General features: G+C 42.4%; 1 protein-coding gene across 1 annotated transcript; it reads left to right on the plus strand.

Annotated features, from left to right (window-relative positions):
• Positions 1–3,743: 3,743 nt before the first annotated feature.
• On the plus strand, positions 3,744–27,186 carry LOC311248399 (uncharacterized protein; the record flags this gene model as incomplete). Its single annotated transcript, XM_084339283.1, has 7 exons — positions 3,744–3,980; positions 6,845–6,943; positions 7,097–7,150; positions 11,535–11,871; positions 12,997–14,109; positions 26,090–26,416; positions 27,157–27,186. Exons 1-7 carry the CDS (start codon positions 3,787–3,789, stop codon positions 27,184–27,186), a joined length of 2,154 nt encoding a protein of 717 aa, XP_084195409.1. The 5' UTR covers positions 3,744–3,786.
• Between the last annotated feature and the right edge of the window lie 814 nt (positions 27,187–28,000).

Raw genomic sequence — 28,000 nt, forward strand, 5'->3', positions numbered from 1 at the left:
CCAACGTGTACGATGCATGTCGCCACCTTGTGTTGGAGTGTGTACATAGATTTTGAGAAATAATGAATGAATGAAAACTTTATTTAACAGAATGCAGAATGGGTACAATACAGAACGGCTCAATACACACAATTGTTAAGGGAATGCAGACCAGAGAAAGACGTTTGTCTTGTACACATCAGGGTCCCCCATTTTCAATTCATAGTGACATTTATGACATACACAACATACATGCCATCATGACATTTATGGCATAGGGACATAGGCCTACATGACATACAGGTATATAGTACTGTATGTCATGTTCAATAATGCATTCAGATACGAAATAATTAAGGAGATGTATCTCGGACTCGGTTAGTAGTGAAATTAAACAACACTTTGAATGCCAGCCACGCTTTTTGTCGTTAGTTCATGCCGACCTTTGAGTGCCCACCAACGCTATATAGCGTTTGTTTGTCGTATTTTTTTTATTGGAGATTTGAATGAATATTTCATCAATCGAGCCTCATGCTAGTGTTGCAGACTCTCTCTGAGCTCAATTGGGAAAATACCGCCCCCTATCGTCTCTCCCTGTGTAACTGCACCCCATTACTTAGACTGACGGAGGGGGGGGGGGGCAGTTTCCTCATTTAACTTTTCCGTCAAGGCCAACTGAAGAGACCAAGTGATCGCCGGCCATCAGAACAGCATGGATTATGTATTTACAGTACCCAACACTGTAATCAATAAGCGTGATCGATATTTGGAATGGCGATCAGGAATTGGAATAATCTTTTTGGATAACATCTGATCTAAGGTAAGGAATTTATTTTACCTATATATCAGCATGTGCCCCATGTGTGTGTGTGGCTGTGCGAGCGATCAGGAAATGAGATAATCGATATTTCAGCCCGCTTCTATAGCGTGCATAAGTACACATATACTATCGATAATCTAGCGTTTATTTAAAAACGATTCATAAATAGGGCGAAAAATGACAACGTTTTTGTGTATCCAGAATATTCCAGTAAATGCCGTTTATCACGGAATGCTTTTTTTTTTGTATCCACTTTTTCTCCCATTTTCTATATTTTCTCCCATCCCAATTTCGTATCATCCAATTCAACCCTCCCCTGTCACGAACGCTGTTTCTTGCCTCCCACAAGCCGGCTGCAATGTGGACTAAGTCATACATAGCACAAGTCCCCTCCGGTACTTGAGGTAACAGCAGTCGCATCTTTTCACCTGCGCAGCTCGATCTCTCAGTGGCGAGGAGTAACGCGTGGGAGGCTCACGCTGCCCCCGACACTTCCTGATTCTACTGCGCAGGCGCACCAACCGACCTGTAGGAGTCGCTGTCCACAACGCCCGATCCCCACCCATCAGTTTCCCACCCCCTAATACGGCCAATGTGTATTAGTATGAACGACCAGCTAAACTGAAAGCAATGTGGAGCGCTGGGCTCGAACAGGCGAGCCCAGCGTCTCCGCATTCGTGGCGAGCGCCTTGCCCACTACGCCACGTAGCCACCCTTATCACGGAATCTTTATATTTTCCTTGAAAACAAGGGCTTTTCAAAATGCTATTAAACAGAAATGAAGCGATTAAAAAACAATCCGTTTCGACAATGTTGACTGCAAACAAGTCATTGATAAGCAACGGGCAGATTAGACACATAGCCATAATTTAAGACAGAGATTATGCATTCACAACTCTATCATTGTGTTGAAGTATGGGGGAATACTTATGGGACCAATATAAAACCATTATATATACTACAGAAGAGGGCTGTAAGAATCATACATAAAGTGAATTATCGAGAACACACAAACACATTATTTATTAAATCTAGAATAATTAAACTTGAAGACATGGTTAAGTTTCAAACAATGTTAATTATGTTTAGGGCAAGAAATAATACACTGCCAGAAAAACTACAAAATTCCCTCTGGTGTTGTGGTCGTGGTATTCACTGACCTTTGGGAAATACCTCGACATGTACATGGGTACCTTAGTGGTGTAGTGTATCTTGTAGACCAGGCCCATTGCAAGTTGCTGTACTCTGTCTACTCTAAGCACTCATTCAAGGGTACTACGACTATGCTTGCACCTCATGGTACCAAAGCACCTCAAAGGCGCTAAAAACAAAATTACAAACATCTCAAAACAAACTGGTCAGACTACTGCTTGACCTTACTCCTAGAACCCACCTCACCCCTGCCCATTTTGACAACCTAGGATGGCTTAGAGTAGACGACAGAGTACAGCAACTTGCAATGGGCCTGGTCTACAAGATACACTACACGACCAAGGTACCCATGTTGTCAAAATACTTCCCAAAGGTCAGTGAATACCACGATCACAACACCAGAGGGAGCTCCACAAATCACCCAGATTCGGCTCAAACAAGGGACTAAACACGTTTCACAATTATGCCACATCAATGTGGAACGCCCTACCCAAAGCTGTAGAAGAATGTGAATCACTACCCACTTTCAAAAACACTCTCAAAGAACACCTACGGGAGACTGCAATTCGAAACTGGCCCCTGTAAATGTCCTAACCCAACCCCCTCCAATGTACAGTAAATTACCAAGTATGGTTGTCAATATTCCAATGTACAGTTTTGCTTGTACAGTTGTACAGTGTCCCCCACCCAACTCCAATGTACAGTCCCCCCCCACCCCACCTCCTCCAATGTACAGTTTCTACGTCAAATGTATATACTCTCTTTTCTGGACTCTTTTTGTATCACAAACAGTACTGTATTTGCAAATCTGGGATGTCATAAATGTATAGATGTAGCAGTACTGTCTATCTGTATGTCATATATGTTATTGATTGATTGAATTGATTGATTGATTGATTGATTGATTGATTGATTGAAAACTTTATTAACAGATTGCAGAATGGGTACAATACAGTACAGCTCAATACACACAATTGTTAAGGGGATGCAGACCAGAGAAAGACTTTCGTCTTGTTTACACCAGGGTCCCCCATTTTCAATTCATCAGGACATATATGACATACATGACATACAGATAGTCAGTACTGCTACATCTATACATTTATGACATACCAGATTTGCAAATACAGTACTGTTTGTGATACAGAAGGAGTCAAGAAAAGGGAGTATATACATTTGACGTAGAAACTGTACATTGGATTATGATGAATTGAAAATGGGGGACCCTGATGTAAACAAGACGAAAGTCTTTCTCTGTTCTACATCCCCTTAACAATTGTATGTATTGAGCTGTACTGTACTGTCTGTACCATTCTGCAATCTGTTAATAAAGTTTTCAACCAATCAATCATCCTAGGTTGTCAAAATGGGCAGGGGTGAAGTGAGGTGTGGCTGGTACAGAGCGTTACTATAACTAGCACTCACGTTTTGCTAAAATGTTACAGGCAGGGCTTAAATGGCATATCACCTGAGCGCTTTGTGCTATTGGAACCACATTTGGTGCAAAATAATGTCTTAATAACAACTTCTGGGTGGGGTGTAGACTTGTGCAGAACCTTGCTTTTATTTTGGAAAACTCCTACCGGAAGCCCCACTGGCCAACAGGCGGAACACTGGTCCAGGCGTGTAGCCTAGTTGTCAAAAAAGTAAAATTGTAATTTATTAACCTAACTTACGTCAATCACACTGACGTAATTACTATGTTTTACTTTGCGTCTTGGCCAACAAGCGATAACCGCGAGTTCCGCCTGTAGCCGTAGCTTTTTTTTGGCAAGAGGGGTACGAACGTTGGTGTGGTTAGCGTCGCTAAAAATAGCGTCAGCTTCGTGGCAGATATGACCGAACACAGCCAATATTTGCTGAAGAAACGGGTCCGGTCTTTGGAAGGCCAAATGGCAAAGAAGGAGAGCGACAAAAGACGTAATAAAACCAGGATAAACGTTGCTGCCGCTTTTACCAAATGGCAAAATCTAAAACTGCGGCTGGGCATCAGGACAGATCCTGAGATGGCAACGCTCCTAATGGACAGGTAACTTGACATTATTAACTACATCCAAATAGATTAGCCAGAGTCTGGAACCAGATCGTTTAAAGCGACAGTGTGCTATATTTTCAAGTAGTTAATCAAGTTCTGGAGCATAAAACAAATTGAGACCACTAGCTAGCGATTCCACTGTCCTCTTGCATCCGCTGGCAAAGCCTCGCCAGTCGCCTCAAAGGTCTGTTGGGATCGGGTTTTATAGGTCACGGCTTTGTCAGCTTCTCGCGATACCAGAGGAACGAGACCTTGTAGTTTCTTGGCGCACAGGAAGTGACACATGTTACTAATAAGGGCATTATGAACATGGACATGCGCAGAGTGCCCATGGAGTCTGGACGACGCGAGATGACGCTCGAATGAATGTGGACTGTTCTATCAGAGGGGGGAGCTTCGGTGGCCAGCCGAACAGGATAATGAAAAAATGATCCCACTAAATGGCCAGACGCGTCTTATGGCGACATCTACAATTACCTCATTGAGTCTACAGGTAGACTAATGTTTATATTTAAGTGCAGCGGTCTGTAGCCACTTACATGACCATCGAAGCTCCCCCCTCTGATGGAACAGTCCACATTCATTCGAGCGTCATCTCGCGTCGTCCAGACTCCATGGGCACTCTGCGCATGTCCATGCGGAATAGGTGCTTTAAAATGGGCTTTTTCTCTGCCGATTTAGTTCTGATCGATTAGTTATGGGTCACGCCGTGTTCAGGAGGCGTGTTGCTTAATGACAGCCCTACAGTGCAAGAATGTGACAATTTGACCATGTGACCGCGGCAACGCGGAAATAGGCTGTCTCTAAGACAAACTCTAACCTTAACCAGCTCCTTAACAGCGCCTAAACTTAACCGTTCTAACCTTAACCAACTCCGAAACAATGCCTAACCTTAACCTTAACCTTAACCATGCCTAACCTTAACCATAGAAAGAATATTGCCATTCTCTAAGACAAACTCTAACCTTAACCAGCTCCTTAACAGCGCCTAAACTTAACCGTTCTAACCTTAACCAACTCCGAAACAATGCCTAACCTTAACCTTAACCTTAACCATGCCTAACCTTAACCGGCGAAAGAATACACGTTAAAAAAAAAATCACGTTAAAAAAAAAATTTTGATGGGATTCGAACTCGTCAACAACGGACCGCAGGACCGCAGGACCGCTGCTCTGCCAGGTGAGCTGAAGCGCCGAATGAAAATCATGGCGGATTACTAGGGCGGTTGCATAATTCCGCTCGCGCTCTGCCGCTCCGCTCGCTCTGCCGCTCCGCTCTGCGGTTGCCGCGCCTGCCGCGGGGCATGGCGCAGCCAATCAGGGAAAACGCGGAAGCAAAAGCAGCACTGTAGGGCTGTCATTAAGCAATAGGCGTTCAGGAGAGCGAGGCGCATAAACGTCTATTCGATTGATTGATTGATTGATTGAAAACTTTATTAACAGATTGCAGAATGGGTACAATACAGTACAGCTCAATACACACAATTGTTAAGGGGATGCAGACCAGAGAAAGACTTTCGTCTTGTTTACATCAGGGTCCCCCATTTTCAATTCATCAGGACATATATGACATACATGACATACAGATAGTCAGTACTGCTACATCTATACATTTATGACATACCAGATTTGCAAATACAGTACTGTTTGTGATACAGAAGGAGTCAAGAAAAGGGAGTATATACATTTGACGTAGAAACTGTACATTGGAGGAGGTTGGGTGGGGGGGGTTGGGTACACTGGGATATTGACAACCATACTGGGTAATTTACATTGGAGGTGGGGGGGGGGGGGGCACACTGTATAAACAAGCAAAACTGTACATTGAGGGGGGGGGGGAGACTCTGTACAAACAAACAATTTGTACATTAGGATAAGGGTTCCCTTGATAAAGATGCATGAAAAGGCTGTATAATATACAACACCAGTAGCTCAACTGCAAAAACTGCTTTTTTATTTGATTAGATTTATTTGGAAATTAAAAACACATCATAAAAACAAATGATCTTGACCAATTTGTATTCCTGAGGATATCACCTAAAAGCATTCATTAACAAGCATTAACACTTATTTCCAAGGTGGTCCTCGATGGAAGACATAAAAACACAGCACAAGTCTCCAGCACCCCCACAGCCGTATCGGCAACCACTTACATCACGGCTCTCGTCCACATTCATTCATTTGACCCCCCCGCAATCTCCTCCCTGATTTCAGAATCCCGGAAGTGTTACGGTGGTCGTTATGTAGTTTGTTGTGTAGTTAGATATTTTTTAGATCATACATTCCCTGTGAAATAAAATAGAACTGCAGGTGGCGATAATGCTCCACATGGATGCAAGTTGCCATTAAGAAAGGAGGAGAAGAAGAAGGGCGTATTTCCTGCAACAATGGAAAGCAAACATGGAGCCACATCGAGCATCAATAAACCAAGAAATCGCAGTGACGAAAGTATGAAAGCAAAAAAAGAAAGCGATAAATGTCGCAGCAAAACAAGGGTAGTAATAGGGGCTGCATTTACTTTGTGGGGGAAGGTAAAGAAGTGGCAAAAAATCATGACCGACCAGGACATGGCGCATTTTTTGCTGAACAAGTAAGGTTGCCCTGGTAATTTTTTTTTCAATTACATTTTTCAATATGAATTGAAAATGTGGGACCCTGATGTAAACAAGACAAGTCTTTCTCTGGTCTGCATCCCCTTAACAATTGTGTGTATTGAGCCGTACTGTATTGTACCAATTCTGCAATCTGTTAAATAAAGTTTTCATTCATTCATTGACGCCCCACAGTCCAAATAATAGCCACACGTGCTGTGTGTTGGTCGTAATATTATGCTCTCATAATTTGACTTTATTCCACCAGTGTATTGGGGAAATATCCTCCCGATTCAACATCAGCAAAGGTGCGAAAAACCGATCTGCCTTCACCTATACTGCCCTCGATTAAACTGGAGTCAGACAGGTAAGGATACTCCTCACCCCTTTGCTTTTTTTTCAGAATTGCTATAGTCCATATTCACGTATAACGTGCTTGGTCTCATGCCTGGCTAATAATAAATCATGTGCATTTACTAGTATGAGGGTTTGCCAAATACCTGTTTTTATTTTCTTGTAGGGATGTACCATTAGAGGACGTAATGGAGGAGGACTCGGAAGATCAATGTGTGGGGTAATGTTAACTTGAATTTTAATGTATTATGCATGCTAGTATCTTATGTCACACCTCTGTTCAGATTATGTCAAGTTACTATCATTATACATGAATCTTTCTTCAAATGTAAACGGATGCATGGGGCCAGTGCAATCGCTTGTGATTCACATGGCTAACCTGTGCTAGCAGATTTTAAATACATCTGCTATACGTGTGGTGGTTGAGGGGGGACGTGGGTAGTTTGCTGGGTATGGTGATTGAACCATTGTGGCACTGTGCCTGTCATTGTGCGTAGTGGTGGGGGTGTCGTTTCTGCTTTGTTGCCTCTGGTCCTGGTGGCCTTGCCATTGCGGGGGGGGGGGGGGGGGGATCACCAGTGAGTTCTATGTTTTTGCTTTCGGATTCTGCAGAGGGGTGGCGGGTCGTGTGCTCCATGGCCTGTGGCCGTGCCGGGAGGGGGGGCGACGATGACGGTGATTCTGGATGTTCGGGTGGATGGACATAGTTAGTGGTGGTGGTGGTTGGATGGGGGGGCGTGTGTCATTGTGGGTGGTCTGGCACTGGGACGCGTCTATTCTTTTACCAACGGATTTCCAATTCCGCGTTCTGCCATCTGATTGGCCACTGACGTTTCTGGTGCGATCTGATTGGCCACTGACGTTTCTGGTCATGTGACATGTGCGCCCAATTGGGGGGGGGGGGGGGGGGGGGGGGGCGCTGGTCTCTTGTGTGTGTGCTTTGATGGATTTTGGTTAGTTTTAATAGTTGGGCTCCCTCTGTTCACTGGCGTTTTGGGGATTCCTTGCGTCGGGGTCTCGCTATGGTTTCTGCAGTGTTTCTGGGGGTCCCGCTGTCATCTCGGACCGTCCGTGATGCTGCTGCATGTCTTCTCATTTGACCACTGTTGTGTCTGTCTGCTTGAGTGTTTGGAGTCGTTGCCTTGCTGCATGGCTCCTATGGCATGGCTGCAGGTCCTGCGGTGCGGGACGTCACGTGTCATTCCTCCGTGGAGTTTGGGAGTGGGAGTGTGGAGTTCGCTGGTTTCCTCGTGGTGGCCAGTGCATGTCGTGCGGGCTGTTTTCGTTTTTCTTCGGTCATGACGTGTTTTATCAGGGGGTGTGTCTTGGATGGGGATGTGGTGGGGATTGATGTTTGGGCGACTGGCTGTTCCGGGGGGGGGGGTCACACTTCACATGCTTTCGAGCAACACTGGACTTATTGTACTTATTTTATGCCTAATCTTATGTCTGCACTTTCTACATTGCACTACTTGTATCGTCTTTTATACCTATTCTTATGTCTGCACTTTATGTATTGCTTTTATTCTGTCAACTGTATACTAATTGTATGCCTATGTTCATTTTATGCTATTTGCTGTGAAGCACATCAACACACTTTGTGTAAAAGAATGCAATGAGATTGAAAAACATGATTTTCAGTGTACTAAATCACTTGTAATAAACAACGGCTATGCTGAATGGCTGTGTTTTGGCTGGTAATTAATTATGTCATTTTGAGTGCATTTAATAGAATAGAATAATATTTTCACAGTGGTGTTTTTATTGAACTAATCAAAAAACATTTAGCACCCATGTAGTTTCTGTGACGGTCCCCTTTGGGTAAATGTGGATGTCATAGCAGCATGGGGGAGCGGAGGTACAGGTATGGGCAGGTACTAATGGTAGAAAGACATACATATAGGCAATACAATTTAGATCTGAAGAAAAACGGTGTAAACAATATAATTAACTTTGAATATAGAAATATGAGAAAAATGGTCTAAACAAAGGTGCAGATGAGGGTCTCTATAATATATAATCTAGAGACCCTCAACTGCACCACACACCGTTTATTTTTTATATAAATATAATATTTATATAAATGTATTATAATTTATTTAAAATATGTCATAATAAATATAAGCAATAAATAATTTGAATCTGAATATATATATATATATATACTAAAAGTAGAAAGTAAACTGTATACACAAGATGCAGTGTGTGTGTATATATATGGGCGGCTGAGTGGCGCAGTGGGCAAGCGCTCGCCACTAACGCAGGATATGCTGGTATCGGGCCCCGCTCTTGGCGTTGCTACCGGCTTGGCCGGCCGTCATACTAACACAATTGGCAGAGTCAGCGGGTGGAAGTCGATGGGTGGGGATTGGACGTTGTGGACAGCGACTCCTACAGGTCGGTTGGGTGACGCCTGCACAGCAGAGACAGGAAGTAGCGGGGGCAGCATGAGCCTCCCACGCGTTACACCTCGCCATTGAGAGTCCGCACTGTCTGGTGAAAATATGCGACAGGCTGCCTCCTCGTGTACCGGAGGGGACACGTGATGCAAGGCTTCTATCCTCACTACAACCGACCAGTGGGGGGCATAGTCTAGCAACGTTCAAGACGGGGGAGGGGAGAATTGGCAATACGAAATTGGGATGGGAGAAAAATAGAAAAACAAGGAGAAAAAGTGGATAAAAAAAATCATCAATCATTTGAAGCATTTCATTGGTGGCAAGGAAATAATACCAAAGCTTCCAAAGACTAATTTAATTCAGAAGCAGCAATACTGTTCAGAAATGCTCTAAAAAGGTTCTGATAAAGTGCATGCTTTAGCTCTGTCGGTGTGCATTCATGGGGGAAATAAAACTGAGTAAACAAACATTTTCAATTGTCTTTTTTAAATGTAAATGAATCGTTTAGATGCACAGATTACTTGATAAAAGAATTGTTGATGTTTTGATGACTTAAAGCAGTGGTTCTCAAACTACGTGTCGCGACCCAAATTGGGGTCGCCGGTAGGTGACTGACAGTGCATTGGAGTTATGTTCTGGCAACATATTTAGGCTAAATATGCCTCGTTTTATAAATGTGTATTGATAACATAGTTCTGTAATTACATTTTCTAATAAATATGCATGATCAAGTTCAACAACGTTTGCTTTTATTTTGATATTCCTTAATTCCACGTTGAAATTCCACAATATTAAGTGTGGGGTCCCCAAAAAAAAATCCTGAATAAAATGGGGTCACGGTATGAAAAAGTTTGAGAAAACCCCTGACTTAAAGCAACAATGTGTGGTTCTGGCATCTGCTGGGTTGATACAATACATAAATATATTCAGCTTTATTGTTGCATCTTTGTCGTATTTCACATACAAAAAAGCAATATTATTGGGTCTTGCCCCCTCGACCTACAGCATGGCAATAAAATGCACACTAGAACAATACGATACACAATAAAAACTAGCATAATAGTGATGTATGAGAAAGTGACATTGCTGAGTGTGGTTGATATAAAAAGTGGAATAATGGTAGAATAAAATCAATGTAAAATATTGAATACATATAAATACACACAATCCAATCAGAATGACTAAATAGTGTTCATTAGTCTGATGGCTTGATGATAGTATGAGTCCTTGAGCCTGCTGGACATGGCTCTGAGGCTGCAGTAATGCCTCCCGGAAGGCAACAGTAGGAACAGGCTGTTGTTGGGATGGCTGGGGTCTTTAATGATCTTCCAGGCCTTGCTATTATAAATGTCCTGTATGCAGGGGAGCTCACATCGCAGATATTTTTAGCTGATGGAGTGTGTCTCACCAAACCATTTGAACTAGAGCAGTGAAGGCGAGTGCCGTGTTGAAGCGCTGGTGGTCTCAATTTGCTTTGTACCCACTCCAGAAGTTGATTAACTAATGGGGAACCCAACCCCCCCCCCCCCCCCCACCTCCAATGTACAGCCCCCACCCACCCACCCAACCCCACCCCACCCACCCAACCTCCTCCAATGTACAGTTTCTACGTCAAATGTATATACACTCTTTTTCTGGACACTTTTGTATCACAAACAGTACTGTATTTGCAAATCTGATATGTCATAAATGTATAGATGTAGCAGTACTGTCTATCTGTATGTCATGTATGTCATATATGTTATGATGAATTGAAAATCGGGGACCCTGATATAAACAAAACGAAAGTCTTTCTCTGGTCTGCATCCCCTTAACAATTGTATGTATTGCGCTGTACTGTACTGTACCCATTCTGCAATCTGTTAATAAACTTTTCAATCAATTTCAAAAACCGGCAGCCATCCAGTAACGAGCTCGCTTCTTCTGCCATTAAGTCAGGACACCGTTCCCCCCCCCGATTGTGCACATGGAGCAAGTATCCACACACCTTCTCCCTGTATTTCAGACCTTTGGTTTACTAATGAGACTGACGGAGCAGTCAACCTCCATAAACTTGCCTAGTTATTGGCCCACATGTCATGTCAAGGTCATCTAGGTTGCTGTGTCAGTAGGTACAAAAGCCCCCTGAATTTTGACGGGGACCTTCCCACACTCATGGTTTTGACCCAGAATATTACTTTGTCCCCCCCCCCCCCCCCCCCCCAGGTTTTCCACATCCCACCAGACCGATGGCAGCGTGGACAAAGAGTGTACCTGCGCCGCTACTCGCAAATGGAAAGGGTCATCATCTGTCCGTCCACAAAGTGAGGAGAGAACTCCTGCCCTTCTTAATGATGACGTGTGGGTCAACCTGAGCTGCTTGCTACCGTTGTTCCAGGAGTGCGGCAGGTGCAGGGCTGTATGTGCGGTCAATACACAAGAGGACACAAGCCACTTCTCTGTTGTCCAATACTGCAAGGCCTGCAATCACTGGGTCATATGGAACAGCCAACCGCTAAAAAGCACATTGACGGAAGATGCGGAGAAAAAAGAAGATGCCCAGGTACTCCATGTGAAGTTAGTGTATAGATAATTACACAGTAAAGGGGCTATGCGTAAGAATCCAACATCAAAGTAACTTCACCATAGTAAAAGAGGGTCCAGGGTACACGCCGCCATTAAATTGCGCCAATTTCATCCTTTTGCCCATTAGCTAGCATAGAACTGCTGGTACCTACGAGTTCAAAGACCTCTATCTTTGTTCTAGTTGAGGCTGCTAGGACGTCTGAAAGGCAGTGATGTTGGTCACAATGCAAAGAAAAAGACAGTGGCCTCAGTTTGGACAGATTTACGCCTCTCCAGCTGACCACCTATGAGTCTGTACTAACGAGTGAATGACAGCAGCAGCCTTTGCTAGTCTAGCCTACCAAGGACAGCACACAGTCACATCATCTTCCCAGCTTGCAATGATGCTGCTTGCGACTACAGCGGACAGACGGTGCGGTTAGATATGTTTGTCCGGGGAAATCCTCACGTTATTTAGGTGACAATGAAATGGCTAACTACCGGTAGTTAAATTCATTGCTGCCATTTGTAGGCAACAGGCGCTAGATATATCCGGTTACTATATTTGCACATCAAAATGTATTTAATTTTTTTTTACAAATGAAAATTGGGAGCTAAGCAAGGCACACAAGCACTGGAATTCTACGTAGCCTAACTTGACCAGTAGGCTAGCCTTTCTGATCCAGCCCAAAATGCACCCGAATGGAGCATATAGGCACAGGCCACGGACACAGTTGTTGTGCAAGTTGGATCATTTCGTTGTCCAGTTCAATGGATTCATCATTTAGCCTCTACTACACTCCACTGTTTCTGAGGAGTGCTGTTCACTTATAGGCTTAATTATGTATTCTATGTGTGCCCTGAATTTTTGAAGCCTAAATGGACTTGTGAGCGTTTATGAAATGATGAAATGCCAACACAATTGACCAAATATTTATAAAGAGTAGCTGTTGACCTGCAAGTTGGACTTTAAATGTTTTGCATGCTGTTCATGGAATCTGAAATGGAGCCATGGCTCTTTTTTCATTTGCCCTCCCCGATATGTTGATTTGACCTGATATGCTTTAGCTCGATGAGACAAATGAATTAATCACTAAGATGAAGTCCTTGTCTTTTGCTTGAGGTGCCGGTGAGCGACGACGGATGCGGGAGACAGAAGGCGGCGACGGACTCCGAGTCGGAGGCGTGGAACGAGGAGCATATCGTGGAACTGGAAGTGAACATAGAGTCGGACGTCTCCGACGAGCTTCCGTTGTGCAGATTGGAGGAGAAGGGAGAGGAGGTGAAGGGAGAGGAAGAGGAGCTCGTCGGACAACAGTCGGATGAGATGCGCGAGGATAACGTCAGCCAAACTGAGAAACACCATACGGATGTTAAGGAAGAGAAGCAAATAGCCGAGAGTGTGGGGAGAACTGTGGAAGTGAATAGAGAAAATTACAAGGAAGGTATGGATGAAGTGACTGAGGAGGAGGAGGATGATGATGATGATGATGAGGACGATTGGTCCGAGGAGGAGGAGAAAGGCGAGCAGGAGGAGGGGGAGTCACAGACGTGTGACTCTGATTTTGAGATGAGTAAGCCCATAAAAATAGAACCTACAACGAGGAACATATTTCAAACTGAGGACGAGGTAAACAAGGTGACTGAGGATGAGCGGTGGCAAATGGATGATGATGGGGAGGAAGAAGAGGACGAGGACGATGACGAAGATGACGACGACGACGAGGAGGACGATGAAATGGAGCATTCGTGGGACCCTAATTTTAAGAAAATTAAGCTAATACAAAATAAACATAGAATGAGACAGGTCTTTCTCAGAAGATATCCCCAGAGGCTTTGTGCCAATTGTGGCGTCATGTACGCCAGCCAAACGCACGTGTGCAACGATAAGAAGAAATTCCCGTGTCCCAAATGTGGTAAACTGTGGGTGTCTGAACTGAACGTCAATGCGCACATCATACATTGCAAGGGGTCGTCGTTTCTATGCAGATTTTGCCTCACGCCTTTCGTAACGCAGGTAGAGAAGGTAAACCACGAGCGGAGCCATAAAGCATCGGACAAGCCATTTTCCTGCTCAAAATGCCCAGAGACATTCGCTGACTTTTTCACACGGAATCGCCACGTCAAGGAGCACCGGCTGTTGACCTGTCAAACGTGTCAAAAGTCGTTCTCTGTGGTTCATGAACTGCGACGGCACGAGCTGTCCCACCTGGATGACAAGCCCTTCAAGTGCCAAGTGAGTAATTTTGGTACAAACAAGGGTTTTGGAAAGGTCATTGGAATTTTTTTTATTGGAATGATAAGTTTACCATTTATCAACTTTTGTAAAGCGATAATAGGTCAGTGGCTGTTGCTATTTTCTCCACAATCTCTTAACAGGTTACAGTATCATAGCACTTAAAGTAAAGGTTCAACCGTTACATTGCAGAATACAGTCGTGACATTTTCTTTATGAATTTATGGAAAAGGTTTTGATTTTAATGGGAAAATAATGTAATACTTTAAACTGAAGCGCATAAGGCAAGGGTTCTTTGTCAAATGTTTTGAGTTGAAAGATTATGGGGGAGAAGAGGGCATATTAAAGGAGCTGTAAGTGGTATTTTCTTTGTTAACATGGTCTACATCTGGGGTGGCCAACCAGTCAGAGACTAGATGAGCCACAAAAATTACTGTGGTACCACAAAGAGCCACACCATATCCAGTGTTTCTCAACCTTTTTTTCAGTCACGGCACCCTTCCTGTGTTTATAGGTCTCACCCTCTGGCCTCTGAAGTTGCTAATGTCTTTTTTATTTGGGCCTCACAGGGTTAAAAGTACCCTGTGAGACCCACCGTTGCAAAATTACAAAATCACTTTTAGCCATTAAAAAAAAAAGAAAAAAAGTCTGAGAAATTTACATTATAAAAAAGATGGCAGAATTCAGTACTGTATCTACAAAACCTTCTGTTTAATCATCTTCCCTTTATTCATTTGCTTAGATTTTTCAGGTCTGGTCAATTTTAGCATGGTGTTAGCATGGTGTTATTCACAGTAAATAGAATTGATATTCTCCTTTGGTTCATTACAATTTACTCAAGCCTAGTAACAGACACAATATTTCTGACACTGGGAATACATTCCATGAGATCCCTAGATTCAGATACCAAGAACATGTAAATGGACCAGTAAAAAAAAAAATCTGTAAATGTGTACGTCCTTATGGAATGAGTGACATAATTTTTTTTTTATAATTTCTTTTATGGATGGAAGAGCCACACATTGACGGGCAAAGAGCCACATGCGGCTTGCGAGCCACGGGTTGCCCATCCCTGGTCTACATGTTAAAATAATAGCTCTACATGCTGACAGCTATCACTGATAGTGTTTGGTCAGTAACATGGGTCTCCCAGTCCCTCCGTTCTGCAGTAAACACCATACATTTGTGGTATTCCATTCCAACTTCATCCAATGAGGAGAGGGACCTCCACACTGCAAAAATTATCTGACTAAAATAAGAAATAAAATAACTAGTTTTTAAGCAATGTCCTTGAAACAAGTAAAATAATCTGCCAGTGCAGTAAACGAATGTGGTTTGGGAAGATTTCTTGAAATAAGTAATGTAATGTAAATGTAAAAAATATCTAGGGTTCTCTCCTGATTGGATGAAGTGGGAACGGAATACCACACATTTATTTTCTGTTTACTGCAAAACTGAGGCACTGGGAGACCCATGTTACTGATCAAACACTATAAATCAGTGATGGCTGATGGAATGTAGAGCTATTTAAAACATATTTGAACAAAAAATACCACGTAAAGCACCCTTTTAAATGTAGCTTTTCCAAATACAGTAATCCTTAGTCCTTACTGTTTCTGTACGTTAGGGCTGTAAGCTTTTGTCCTTTTCGAACCTGGCGAAATCTTTGAACTGTAATGCCGTGATGAAATTCATGTTAATGCAGTTAGGCCTATTAACCATTAAGCAGCCCGGTGTCTGGTACCCCAGATTAACGTCATCATGCAGTAATATGCCTCGAGTTGCCCTATGCGTTCCCCAGATGGCAGTACTTCTGTACTCGGAGCTCTGGCTGAAGCGAGAGAGCCAGTGTGCGGCTGGCGAAAGGCAGATTGGTCCTAAAACTGGCTGTATTAAGTATGGTCAAAGATATTAAGGAAGATGACTCATTAAAAGCTGAGCCAATGGAATGCATACAGGGACTTTTGTCGCCCAACTGATGACTGGCAGGTAGCCGTTGTCTTCTAGGCAGCCAAGAGCGGCTCCTCTGTTCTCCAGCCAGTGTCGTATTGAACCTCCCAGGGCAAAGTAAAATATATTGTTGGTTTCCTGTTGGTTGTCAGTTTGGCCATGGGTAGGTAGGGAATTTATTTTATTTAATTTTTTTATTTTATTCTTTCCCACGGCGACTATGGATAGGGAATTTCTTTATTTAATTAAAATGTTCACAACAACATGGATGCATGTACTCTGCCAGCATGTTTAATATCCATAATACTAAATGTTTGACTAAGATTTCTATGAAACTTTATTCTATAATTTTTTTTTTTTTTTTTTATTAAACTCATAAAATATATTGGGTCGCACCTAAATCGGCAGGGTCGGTCGGCAACCGGAAACCAACTATTAATTTTGTTAGGCCCAGGCAACTAAGTATGAGTAGATATAATGCTTCCTTCCAGGAAAACCCGTACAGAGCAGTCTGCTCGTCGGCAAAATGATGCCGTAAGCAACCTAGACAGCCACATAATGCAGACTGCTTCTAGCCAGTCTAAAGAATTATGTCAGGCAGCCAAATGGCACAGTGAGCCTTTCAGGAAGTCTTAGGAGACTGCTTAACCCTTTCAGTGCCACGGACGACATATCTCGTTTTATTAGCCCCCCCACTGAGTGCTCATGACGACAAATATCGTTTTATTGTTTTATTAGCGATCTGAAATCATATTTCATCAACCGAGTCTCCCGTTGGTACACCAACCCTTACAGGAGCTCTGAATGGAAAAAAAGCGCCCCCTATTGTCTATCCCTGTGTAACTGCAGGTCAGTCGCTTAGACTGACCTGGGATCTGTAGATATGTAGAGGCGGAGCCAGCTGGCTCCTTGTGCTGGCAAGAAGTCTGATCAACATGGAAGTCATCGCGGGACGGGAATCAGCCTGGAATATATATTCACAGCAGCCAATAATCAATCAATAAGCGTGATTGATATTTGGAATGGCGATCAGGAATTGGAATAATCTTTTTGGAGAACATCTGATCCTAGGTAAGGAATCTATTTTACCAGTCTTGGGATAATCAGAGTTGTATTCGCTGAGATCTCAGCGTTTGCCCTATGTGTGATGTGTCTGTGTGTGCGCGATCGCTGATGAGGAAATAAGAGAATCGATTTTTCAGCTCGCGTTTCTAGCGTGCATACGTACACATACTATCGATAATCTAGCGTTTATTTGAAAACTATTCATAAATAGGCCGAAAAATTACAACGTTTTTGTGTATTCTAGAATATTCCAGTAAATGTCTTTTATCATGGAATCTTTATATTTTCCTTTAAAACGAGGGCTTTTCAAAATGCTATAAAACGAAAATGACCCGATAAAAAAACAATCCGCTTCGACAATGTTGACTGCAAACGAGTCATTGATAAAGCGACGGGCAGATTAGACACATAGCCATAATTTAAAACATAGATTAGGCGTTTTTTTAACGCTAACATTGAAGTGGATGGTGGCATTCAACGGGTAAATCAAGGTTAAGCAAGGGCTCTGAAAGTGTTAAAGGCAGCCTAAACAATAATGGATATAGCAAAGCAATAAAGGAGACGTCAGCTAGGCAATGCAATTATGTTGTGTCTTCCAGGCAGTCAAGTATCAGTAGATAGCTTAAAAGCCTAACAAATACCTTCAAGGCAGCCAAAAAATGATAGAGAATGCCAGATGCCTGCCGTCGGAAATGCAATGCAATGGTATTCTGCTAGGCAGCCAAATGGCACACTGAGCTTTGTAGGTAGTCAAGTACCTTTGAGGCGGCCAGCTTAAACAATGTCATATCTGCCTGCCAGGGAGGAGATGAATGGGCAGTGATATTATGTTGGGCCTTCCAGGGAGCCAAGTATTAGTGGGTATCTTCTAGACAGCTTTTTAACGGTAACATTACATTTTGCCGTCCTAGATCTACCCGCTCAATACCCTTAATGTATTTGCTGCCTGGCAGGCATCGGACCTGATCTATCACTGCTCAGGCTGCTGTGAAGTTGTCTACTAAGAAGCGGCTGGGTGAAAGGCTCAACATGACATTTGGCTGCCTGGCAGACTACTCTTGTATTGCATTTTTTTGCCTCGCAGGCATATGGCATTATCTATTATTGTTTAGGCTGCCTTAAAGGTATCTATAACGTTGTCTCCCTCGGAGGCCTGGGTGTTGTTTTGCTGCCTAGCAGACTAGCAGATTATGTAGTGCTTTACTGCCTGGGATCTAGCACCCATTACACTGGCTGGGCGATATGGCCTAAAAATAAAATCTCAGATTTTTTTTTAATCCGATTTACGATTTTAATAGATTTTTTTTCTCTTGAAAACTAGAAACGCCAAGGAAATCATTCAAATAACCTTTTTTATTTTTTTTACACAAAAAAAATCTCAAACCAAGATGAATTTCCCTATTGGGATTGAAGTGCAAACCTAACTTTCACCAATCTTCACTTAATAATAATAATATAATAATAATAATAATAATAATAATAATAATAATAATATATACATATATATATAAAAGGTTATGCTTGATCAAACAAAGATGAATGTCCCTATTGGGATTAATAGTGCAATAACTTGCTTTTTCACCAAACTTCACTTAAAACAAATAAAAGGTGCCTCTTCTTGATCATCAAACAAGAATGAATTTCCCTATTGGGATTAATAAAGTGCAAATCTAACTTTCACCAAACATAACTTTTTGTAAAATAAAAGTTTTTTTTAATCTATTTGAATTTTTCAAAATCGCCTTAAATCATTCATTCGAATTTATCGATAAAATCTATTAATCGCCCAGCCCTATGTTACACAGCATTATGTTGGCTGTCTGGAAGTTATCTACTTGTACTTTGCTGCCTGGAAGTCTCGACATAATTTTGCTGCCTAGCAGACTGCTAGTTGCCTCCATCATTGGCTGGAGAACATTGCACGTGGTTGGCTGATCACAGAATGGGGTGGAGCCGCAGTTGGCTGCCTTGAAGATGGTGGCTGCCTTCCAGTCATCAACTGGGGGAACAATAGTCACTTCCGCAGGGGAACATGGAACTGTTCCTTCAGTCACTGAGGGCGCCTCCTGATTAATTGAAAATGGGGGACCCTGATGTAAACAAGACGAAAGTCTTTCTCTGGTCTGCATCCCCTTAACAATTGTGTGTATTGAGCTGTACTGTATTGTACCCATTCTGCAATCTGTTAATAAAGTTTTCAATCAATCAATCAAAACCTTTACACAGGCGTTATCAGTAACACTGTGAGATTGCTGAATTAAGTGTCAATCAACATGTCAACATGTTTTGCTCTGGTTCTACAGGTAAGAAAAAAACATAAATTTAGTATCAGAACCTTGCAAAACCTTGGGTTTGTAAGATATGGTCCAATATTTACCATAATTTCTATGGTAATGATAAAGAAAGAAATGGCCACGTACGGCCAAAACCTCTACATCTTTGATTGGGGTGAATGGAGCCTGTACTGGCTTTAGTCTCCTAAACTTAGTTCACGTGACACATTATAGGAAGTGAGAAGGACTCCCTTTGAAAGGTCTCTGGTATGACTGCCCCAATTAATGATGTCACCTAGTTCTCCTAATCTACCCGACAATGCAAATCCTCTTTTGCCGTTAGCTAGCTTTAATGCTAACATTAGCTACCAAACATTATTTAGAGCTGATGTTGGCTCTATTGAGCTATGTATGTATGTGTGTGTATATATATATATATATATATATATATATATATATACAAAGCTCTATAATGAACCACCACAGATTCTGAGGGTTGAGTCAAAACTCATCTAACTAATTATTGCAAGATCGCATTGTGTTTTTGAAGGTATCAAGAGAAAACTCAGTCTCTGGTAATGGAGCCCTAAGTTCAAGTTTGTTTATTATTTGTCAGAACAAAATACAGAATAATTTATAATGAAATGCTTGTTTCTGTATGAGCCCCTGAGAGTGCTACATACAGTAAAAGAAAGTAAGTACAAAAAAATTAAGAAGTAAAAAGTAGGTAAATTCTTTAGCCGAAACTTGGGGTAGGGTGCAAATGAGGTATGAATGTTGTGCAAATCTCTAATAATAGATAAATATAAAGTGAATAAAGTTAGTGGTAAGGTGAGTGTTTGTTTAAAATGAGTGTGTACATGTGGATGTGTGTGCAGTGTGTGTTGTTGTGTGCAATGGGTTGTTACATAGTGTCATTGTCATTGAGCATACTGATGGCCTGGGGATAGAAGCTCCTTCTGAGTCTCTGTACTGGCCCTAATGACTTTCCCAGAAAACCACAGAAGGTGGCACCATTGCTTGAAATGCTCGGCTGAATGATTTAAAAGGAGAATTTGGAGTGAAAATGGTCATTTTATACTGTATTTCAGCAGCGGCTTGTGTTTTCACCCCACCTGCCTTTGTCGAGACTCTTTTAGCTTTCTGCTGATCCCTTCGAAAACACAATGAGAACTTGCATTAATTAGTCGGGACGAGTTATTGATTTAACCCTTAGAATCTGCTGTGGTTTGTTATAGAGCTTTGTATAGTACATACATCCATTCATACAAAGCTCAATAAAGCTAAGCTAATGTCGGCTACCAAATGTTGCATTAGCTACTTAATAAAAGCTAGTTAATCAAAGATAGCACTAACTAGCATTAAGCTGTAAGATTTGGTAGCTTACATAGCAGCTCATGTTTGGTACTAGCAGCTCTGATTGGTAGTAAATGTTAGTGCTGATGCTTGCTAACGGCTAAAGTGGATGCCAGATGTTTAGCATTTTGGCATTGATGGACAATTTTGATTGGGGCCATACTTAATACAGTCCCCCATTCAATCCAGTAGCATGTTTCTGCAGCACCGGAGGCTGCAGTTTCAGGACCACAGTCCTGGGACAGCACATTTCTAGGACCCTAGTTTTTCGCGACAGCGCCACCTACCGAATTGGGAAAACCAAGGACCGCATTAACATGGACAACAATCAGCGTGTGAGTACTGAATGTGAATCAAGTTTTATTTGTTTAACGTTAAAAGCAATTCTGAGGTGCGTCCAAATTCGGCAAACGAGGCAAACCGTTAGCATCTGTGTTCGCCGCAAACGAACTAAGCGACTAGTCTGAAAAGGTAGTTTGTGGTGAACAAAAGAGAGGCTGGACTGAGGGAAATGTACTAGCTAAACTAGTATGATAGTCTTGGAGGCACCGTTTACCCCACGATACGTGTTATCAGTCAGTGTCTTCATTTTGAGATTGTTTTGTAATTTTGAATGACACATTTGCCATTTCTACTGGTCAGTTATTATGTAGGCCTATTCTGCAGGCCTACGTCACGCGTCAGATTCTAGAATCTAACTCAAATGAAGTGATTTCATGGACACAGATTAAGCTCAATCTAGGACAGAAGATTAAAAATGTCTTTTGGTCCAGTACTAGACTTAAGCCTAATTTTATGTTTGTGAAATTTTTTCTAAATGTTCAATTTGACCAATTAGTCTCTCTCTTTCAAGATGCATATAACAATCCAAGAAGGGAGATCCTTGCCCGCCTTGATAAGATGCACCGGATGCTGCAAGGACTTTCACTGCCCGTTCTGTCGCTCAGCCGTCTTCCACCCAAGAAAGTTGAGCAAGGTCAAAATCCATTTGGAGAGCCATTTCAACGTGCAGTTCTCCATGAAGGTAAAGTTTGCAAACATTGGTCCTCATTCTCGAACGGACATACAATTTACCAAGGATTTCCTTCGTAACTCGATTTATGTATTTATTCTGCATTCTCGAACGGCTTCGTATTGTAAATTCTTTGTAGGATTTACGTACTCGAAAAGGCAGTTGTAAATCGTGGTTTCAACAGCTTTCTCTGGGACAAGTCATTGGGGATTGCCGATACTACAGACATCCGTGGAATTAAAGAATTATAATGATAATTAATAAGACAATATGTGTACCATTTTAATAATTACGTTTTGTATTTATAGTCCTGACTCAATGAGTCATCATGAGCATGTGTACAGTATCGGCTGCTGCATCGTTAATGAACTATAGATTTATGTGCAATTCGTTAATCTATTCTTAGTCTATTCCAGTATATCGCGCGATTGGGTTATTAAGATGCAGCAGACCTGTGAGGCAGGCGGCTTAGTGAATATACTGTACATACGCTTGTCAAGAGCCAATCGCGCAGTGGAAGGTTCATTATTGATATTACTAAGTGAGATATCATGCTCATATGGTGTGTTCTGCGGTGGGACTTGCTGCTATAATACCTAATGAAACGGGTCATTGGAGTGGTAGAGACCTGCTTTGCTGGGGCAATTCATTTCGCGCGTATACAGTGTGTGTGTGTGTGTGTGCTCATGCGCTGAGGCTGCCTCACTGGATGCTACACAATGGAGCATTTATTTATCCACTCTGGTTGGATGGTGTATTGTACTTGTGCTGTATAATACATTTGAATCTAATCTCATTTTGAGATCAGTCGCAATCGCTTCCGTGCTACCTGTAGAATGGATCAGCATTTGTGGATGGCAATGCCAAACCTATGTTGTTTTGCACATGCCTCATTCGCCTTATAAGGAGCTGGCGTGTCTGTATGCAAATGATATTAACGATTAATTTAAGAATGAATGACTTATTTCATTCAGCGGTGCACAACTGCGAACGTTTCCCCCCCACTTACGTCGACCGTCTCGCGTTCAGGAATCCGGAGGAGGATTTCCGTAAATCAGTTGGTACGAAATTATGACCAAGATATTTACCAAGGCACTTACAAACACGTTCGAGAATGAGGACCATTATCTCTGGGAAATGTAAATGGGTGTTACGATGTGTCTATGCAGTAAAAGCAGCGTGAATGTTCCATTTGAGCAATGAATCATGAAAACAAGTCCCTCTCTGATTTTTTTCAAGACCAGATTGATTCAGCTTTTGGGTATTCCTAATTTACACTTTTATAAATAAAATTATCATAATAAATAATAATACAATTCTATGTACTTGTGTTTCAGGGTATAGCATTCACAGATGTGGCTTAGGGTGCCGACCACGATGGCATTACCACTGCATCCACTGCAAGGCAACGCAGCTGCGTAAACGGGACTTCCTCAGACACCTGTCTTTGTGTAAGAAGAAGCACCCTGCCTGCCCCACCATCCAGACAAGCAACTGAGGAGAGAAGGGAAGACCATTCCATTGGTAGGTGGTGCTGTTACCTACTTCACAACCCGGGGTTTGAATATTGAAGGGTCAGGAAAAGTCAAATGCCAATTACATGTTATCTATATTAGGTTTTCTTGCATCTCCCTCTGTCTCTGTCTGTCTGTGTCTCACCTGAAAGTGCTGAACTATGTCTTAAACCATGCATGCAACATGCAACACTCCAATTTAGCAACTTACAGCACCAGGTGACACCAAAATGGTCTATAAGATGTTGTGCATAGTTGTTTTGTTCTAACACGGTTTTATTGCCTGTTGATTTAATTAGTGGTTAATGTGAAGAGAAGTACTTTGTAATTTGAATGTATAACACGCAACCCCCCCCCACAGAATCCAACAGCACCCACCCTTCCTGGTCGACCGCACCGGCTGACACCGACCTCTCACTTGGATACAGAGAAAATGTGCCTGTAAATAGATCCGCCTATCTATCTAAAAGTGTAATAATTTTTTTTTACATCGTTCTATTGTTATAAACATGTTATATTGTTATACACTTTGTTGTGTCTCTTTTTCATTTTAATTTATTTTTATATTATATATTTTATTGTATGTCTCTCGATAACAGCGTCTGCCAAATGCCTTTGCATGGAAATAAATCAATTATATACATTTAAAAATAGAAATAATAATAAATAAAAACATCCACTAAGTATTTGGACAAAGTAGCATTTGGGTGGAATAAACCTTTGAATCCATACCGGTCTAATTTCTACTTCTTGCCATTACTGTTGATTGTCCATTTTGTGTATATGGTGTGTGTTGTACTTACTAACCATTCCCACTGATTTTGTAAAGGGCTGAAAAAATACTATAGACATGAACGTTTTAAAATTGCTAGTAGTTGCATAGGTAGTTTCCCCTTGTGAAAACCACTGAGTCGTTTATTTTCGCCAACGTTACTGTATTCTCTACAAGTCATTCAAATCTGCATGTCAAAGGTTTACTTTCAGTTTAGAATAGAATCTAGAGTATTTTTTTATCCACTTTTTCTCAATTTTTCTCAATTTTTCTCCCATCCCAATTTAGTCGTTATGCCAATTCCCCCCTATCCTTCCTGGTTGTTGCACGCATTTACCCCCTACTTGCCGGTCTAGGGAGCCCTGGAGTCTATCACATGCTTCCTCCGATACATAGGAGACAGCCAGCAGCCTCTTTTCACCTGACAGCGCGGACTCTCATTGGTGAAGTGTAACGTGTAGGAGGATCACACTACCTTCACCAGTTCCTTCCCTTGCTGTGTAGGCGCCCTGACCGACCTGTAGGAGTTGCTGTTTACAACGACCAGGATACCACCCACCGGCTTCCCACCCGCTGACGGTGCCAATTGTGTCAGTATGACGACCGGCCAAGCCGGAGGCACCACTGACAGCCGGATTTGATACCAGTGTCTCTGCGGTTGTAGACAGACGCTTAGTCCGCTGCGCTACCCGGCCGCCCAGAATATAGTCTTTATACTTTGTACAAGATTAAACAGACAGCTACACAATAAATCACACTATACAATTATCAAATAGCAAAAGGTTCACAGTAACGCAGCTAAAAGAAAGTTTCTAGTATAGGTTGGATCTAATGCACTTTGTGAATAGAGGAATATAAATATATTGCACTTAAGTACTTTTTGCACAGTAGTGGAGGAAGAGTAAGGGGGTGATATGGATCAGTGCATGGTATGTTCAGGGTGGTTATGGCTCTGGGGGGGGGGGGGGGGGCTGTCGTTAAGTTGGTTTCTTCTGGCTCTGATGCACCCGTAACGCCTCTCGGATGGCAACGGGTCAAACAGGTGGAAACCAGGGTGTGAGTTTTCCTTCCTGCTGCTTAAGAAATCTAAATATCCATTCAAGGTAAAGAGCATGTATGACCCACAAACAATGCTAGCCATTAATCTTCCCATGCCGAGGGAACTGCCCTCCCTTCTCTGGACAGAATGATTGACACGTGAGAGGTCCATTACCCTTGGGATACAATTGGGTGCTTGAATTTAGAATAGATTTCCATCAGTTCACTTTGAAAGAACACTTTATGAATCTGGTGTTGAATTCTCAGTACTTCTGCAAAAATAAGACATTTAGGATGAGACCCAATGTCAAGATAGTTGTAATTTGAAAGATCATTGCTCTGTAATTACTTCACTGTACCTCCGTAGAACCTTTCCCCATTGTCTGCATATGGGCAAGTGTGTCTCATCTAAATCCCCTGCCGTCCCCTCGTACCCTGCCCTTCTGTGCTGCAAGTGCTGAGGGGAACTCAAGGAGGGCATTCAAAAAGGGAGACTAACCATGTCGCCACTTCCTGGAATGTCTCGCGTGTCTTACACAAGGTGTGGCATCTGCAGGCTTACGGAACCCCACCTAGGAGACGAATGGGCATAGGTTCCATTCACCCCAATGAGATGTAGAGATTTTGACAGAATGTGACCATTTACTTTCTTTACCATAGAAATCGAGGTAAATATCGGACCTTACAACTTGTAGGTGTTACGCACATTTTGATACAAACCTCTGCTTTTCTGACCTTTTATATACAGTGCAAAGTATCTTTTTTCAGACTTGTCCAGCGATCTCAATGTTAACAATAGCACCTGTGTAGAAGTCCCACCATTTAGGAGTAAGGAACTTTCCCGTTCTAATCCCATTGGTGCTGCTTGAAATACATCATCCTCCTTACAGTATATTCAGTGAAATATTCTCTGAAAGGCATATTTCCATTTTACTTTGCCGTGTTGGACGAAGGAATTGAGTCTTACAATCTGCTGCCCTCTGTGTCCTCTATCTTGCAGGTGTGTGAGCGCGCATTTGCTCAGGCCGGTCAGCTGAAGAGCCATATGCGTGTCCACACTGGGGAGCGGCCCTACAAATGCCAGCTCTGTTCCCTGAGATTCAATCACAACGTCAGCCTGAAGACCCACATCAGACGCTACCATCAGAACGAGAGCTACCCGGTCGGCCCACAGTCGCACCCCGACTCTAAACAGCAGCGAGTAACACCCAGGTGCCCATCCTCTGACCCTAGAGAGCAGGGTGAGAGCACCCACATCCCATACTCTGACGAGGCACTGGATTCTTGCCAAGAACCACAGCCAAGTAGGGGGTCAACAGAACCAGAGGTACACAGTATGACTGTGCAAGAGAGGTGGGAGGGAGGGGTGGCGGAGAGTGTATTTGAAGACCAGGGAGGACTAACTCTCCAGACTCAGTTGGAAGAGATGGAAGGAGGAAATGAATGCAATAGTCGACCAAAAAGGAAGCGCCAGAGGAATCGATGGCTCGACTCAGATTTTGAGTGAGATGGGAGCGGCAGAAGGACTCTTGTGCGCTTATGAAGTATCCTGTTGCTCACGTCGTGCTGCCAAGAGTAATCTTCTAGGCTAGGGTAACATTGTATTGACTGTTCTCATGCTTATACCGCCACCTAGAGGCTCTTATTTATTCTATAATGAGGTCACTGAAACACATCACTTTTTCCACTAAGTGGCAGATATGTGTAACGGATGGTACCGTGAGGCGCAGTCACGATGGACTTCAGATGGTGTGAAGTGACTGTGGCGAGTAGCGGTGCTATGGGTTAAACTCACTCTCACCCTTAAAAGACAGACACGTTTGCAAAGCAGCGAGTTCACTTCATGGTATAGCGGTCTGTGCTGTTGCCCGCGGTGTGGCAGACCACGGGTTTGAAACTCCCTCGGGGCATCGAAGTTTAAGGTGACGATATGACAACCGTTACATATGCATACATTTCAGTGTTCCAAACACTACTTAATAGGTAGCTATGGGAAAGCGTTGGTTGCGCTGTGTATAGGTAGGAACTGCCCCCATTAGCTTTAACGTCTTTGCTCTTGACACACAGACTGATCCAGCGGAGGTTTGTCGACAGTGACGAAAATCAAACCATGTGAAAGTGGGAAGATGAAGCTCTTTTGAGGCCGTCTGTATCTAAAAGCAATAGTACGCTATGGTAGAACATTCATGTTTTATTGTTACTGCAGTTTTTGCATTTTTCTAGGCCCGCTTTTGCTTATTTTTGCAAACGTTGGTCAATTAACAGTTTGAGACGCATACATTTGGTATTTTGTAAAGCAGAGACTTCCATTCACGTGTGATGATGTAAGTTGTCACAATTTCAATGTGGTGACACCTTTTTCATTTTATTTTTATTTTGTCATCAAATTCTTTTAAATTTTTATATTTCATTACATCATATGTAAACGGATGGTACCGCGAAGCGCAGTCATGATGGACTTCAGATGTTGTGAAGTGACTGGGGCGAGTAGCGGTACTATGGGTTAAACCAGCAACCTTTACTATCAAAAGAGCCACTTTTCCCCCCTCCCACAAAATAAAATGCTCAGCGAGCCGCACAACCTATTTACCCTTACAATGAAGATAACACAGTGTATAACGTTTTATATATCCCAAAGCATACCCCACATTTAGCATAAAACGCCTGACAATTGCATACCCAAAGTAATTAGCTATTTATTATACTTTATACTTATAGCACACAGTTTGTTGCATTAATGGAATTATAAAGCAACAAAAAGAAAATGTTTGACTTTTTATTGCTGTTTTTACCCGTTATAACAAAGGAAAACTCAAACTCTTATGAAGGGGAGAAAGAATACTGGCTGTGTACGTAGACATATTTTTAAATATAACACAGAAGAGGAGACAAAACACTGGTGTCTGTAGAC

Source organism: Notolepis coatsorum, assembly GCF_963971535.1.
Source record: "Notolepis coatsorum genome assembly, contig: SCAFFOLD_296, whole genome shotgun sequence".
Taxonomy (NCBI): domain Eukaryota; kingdom Metazoa; phylum Chordata; class Actinopteri; order Aulopiformes; family Paralepididae; genus Notolepis; species Notolepis coatsorum.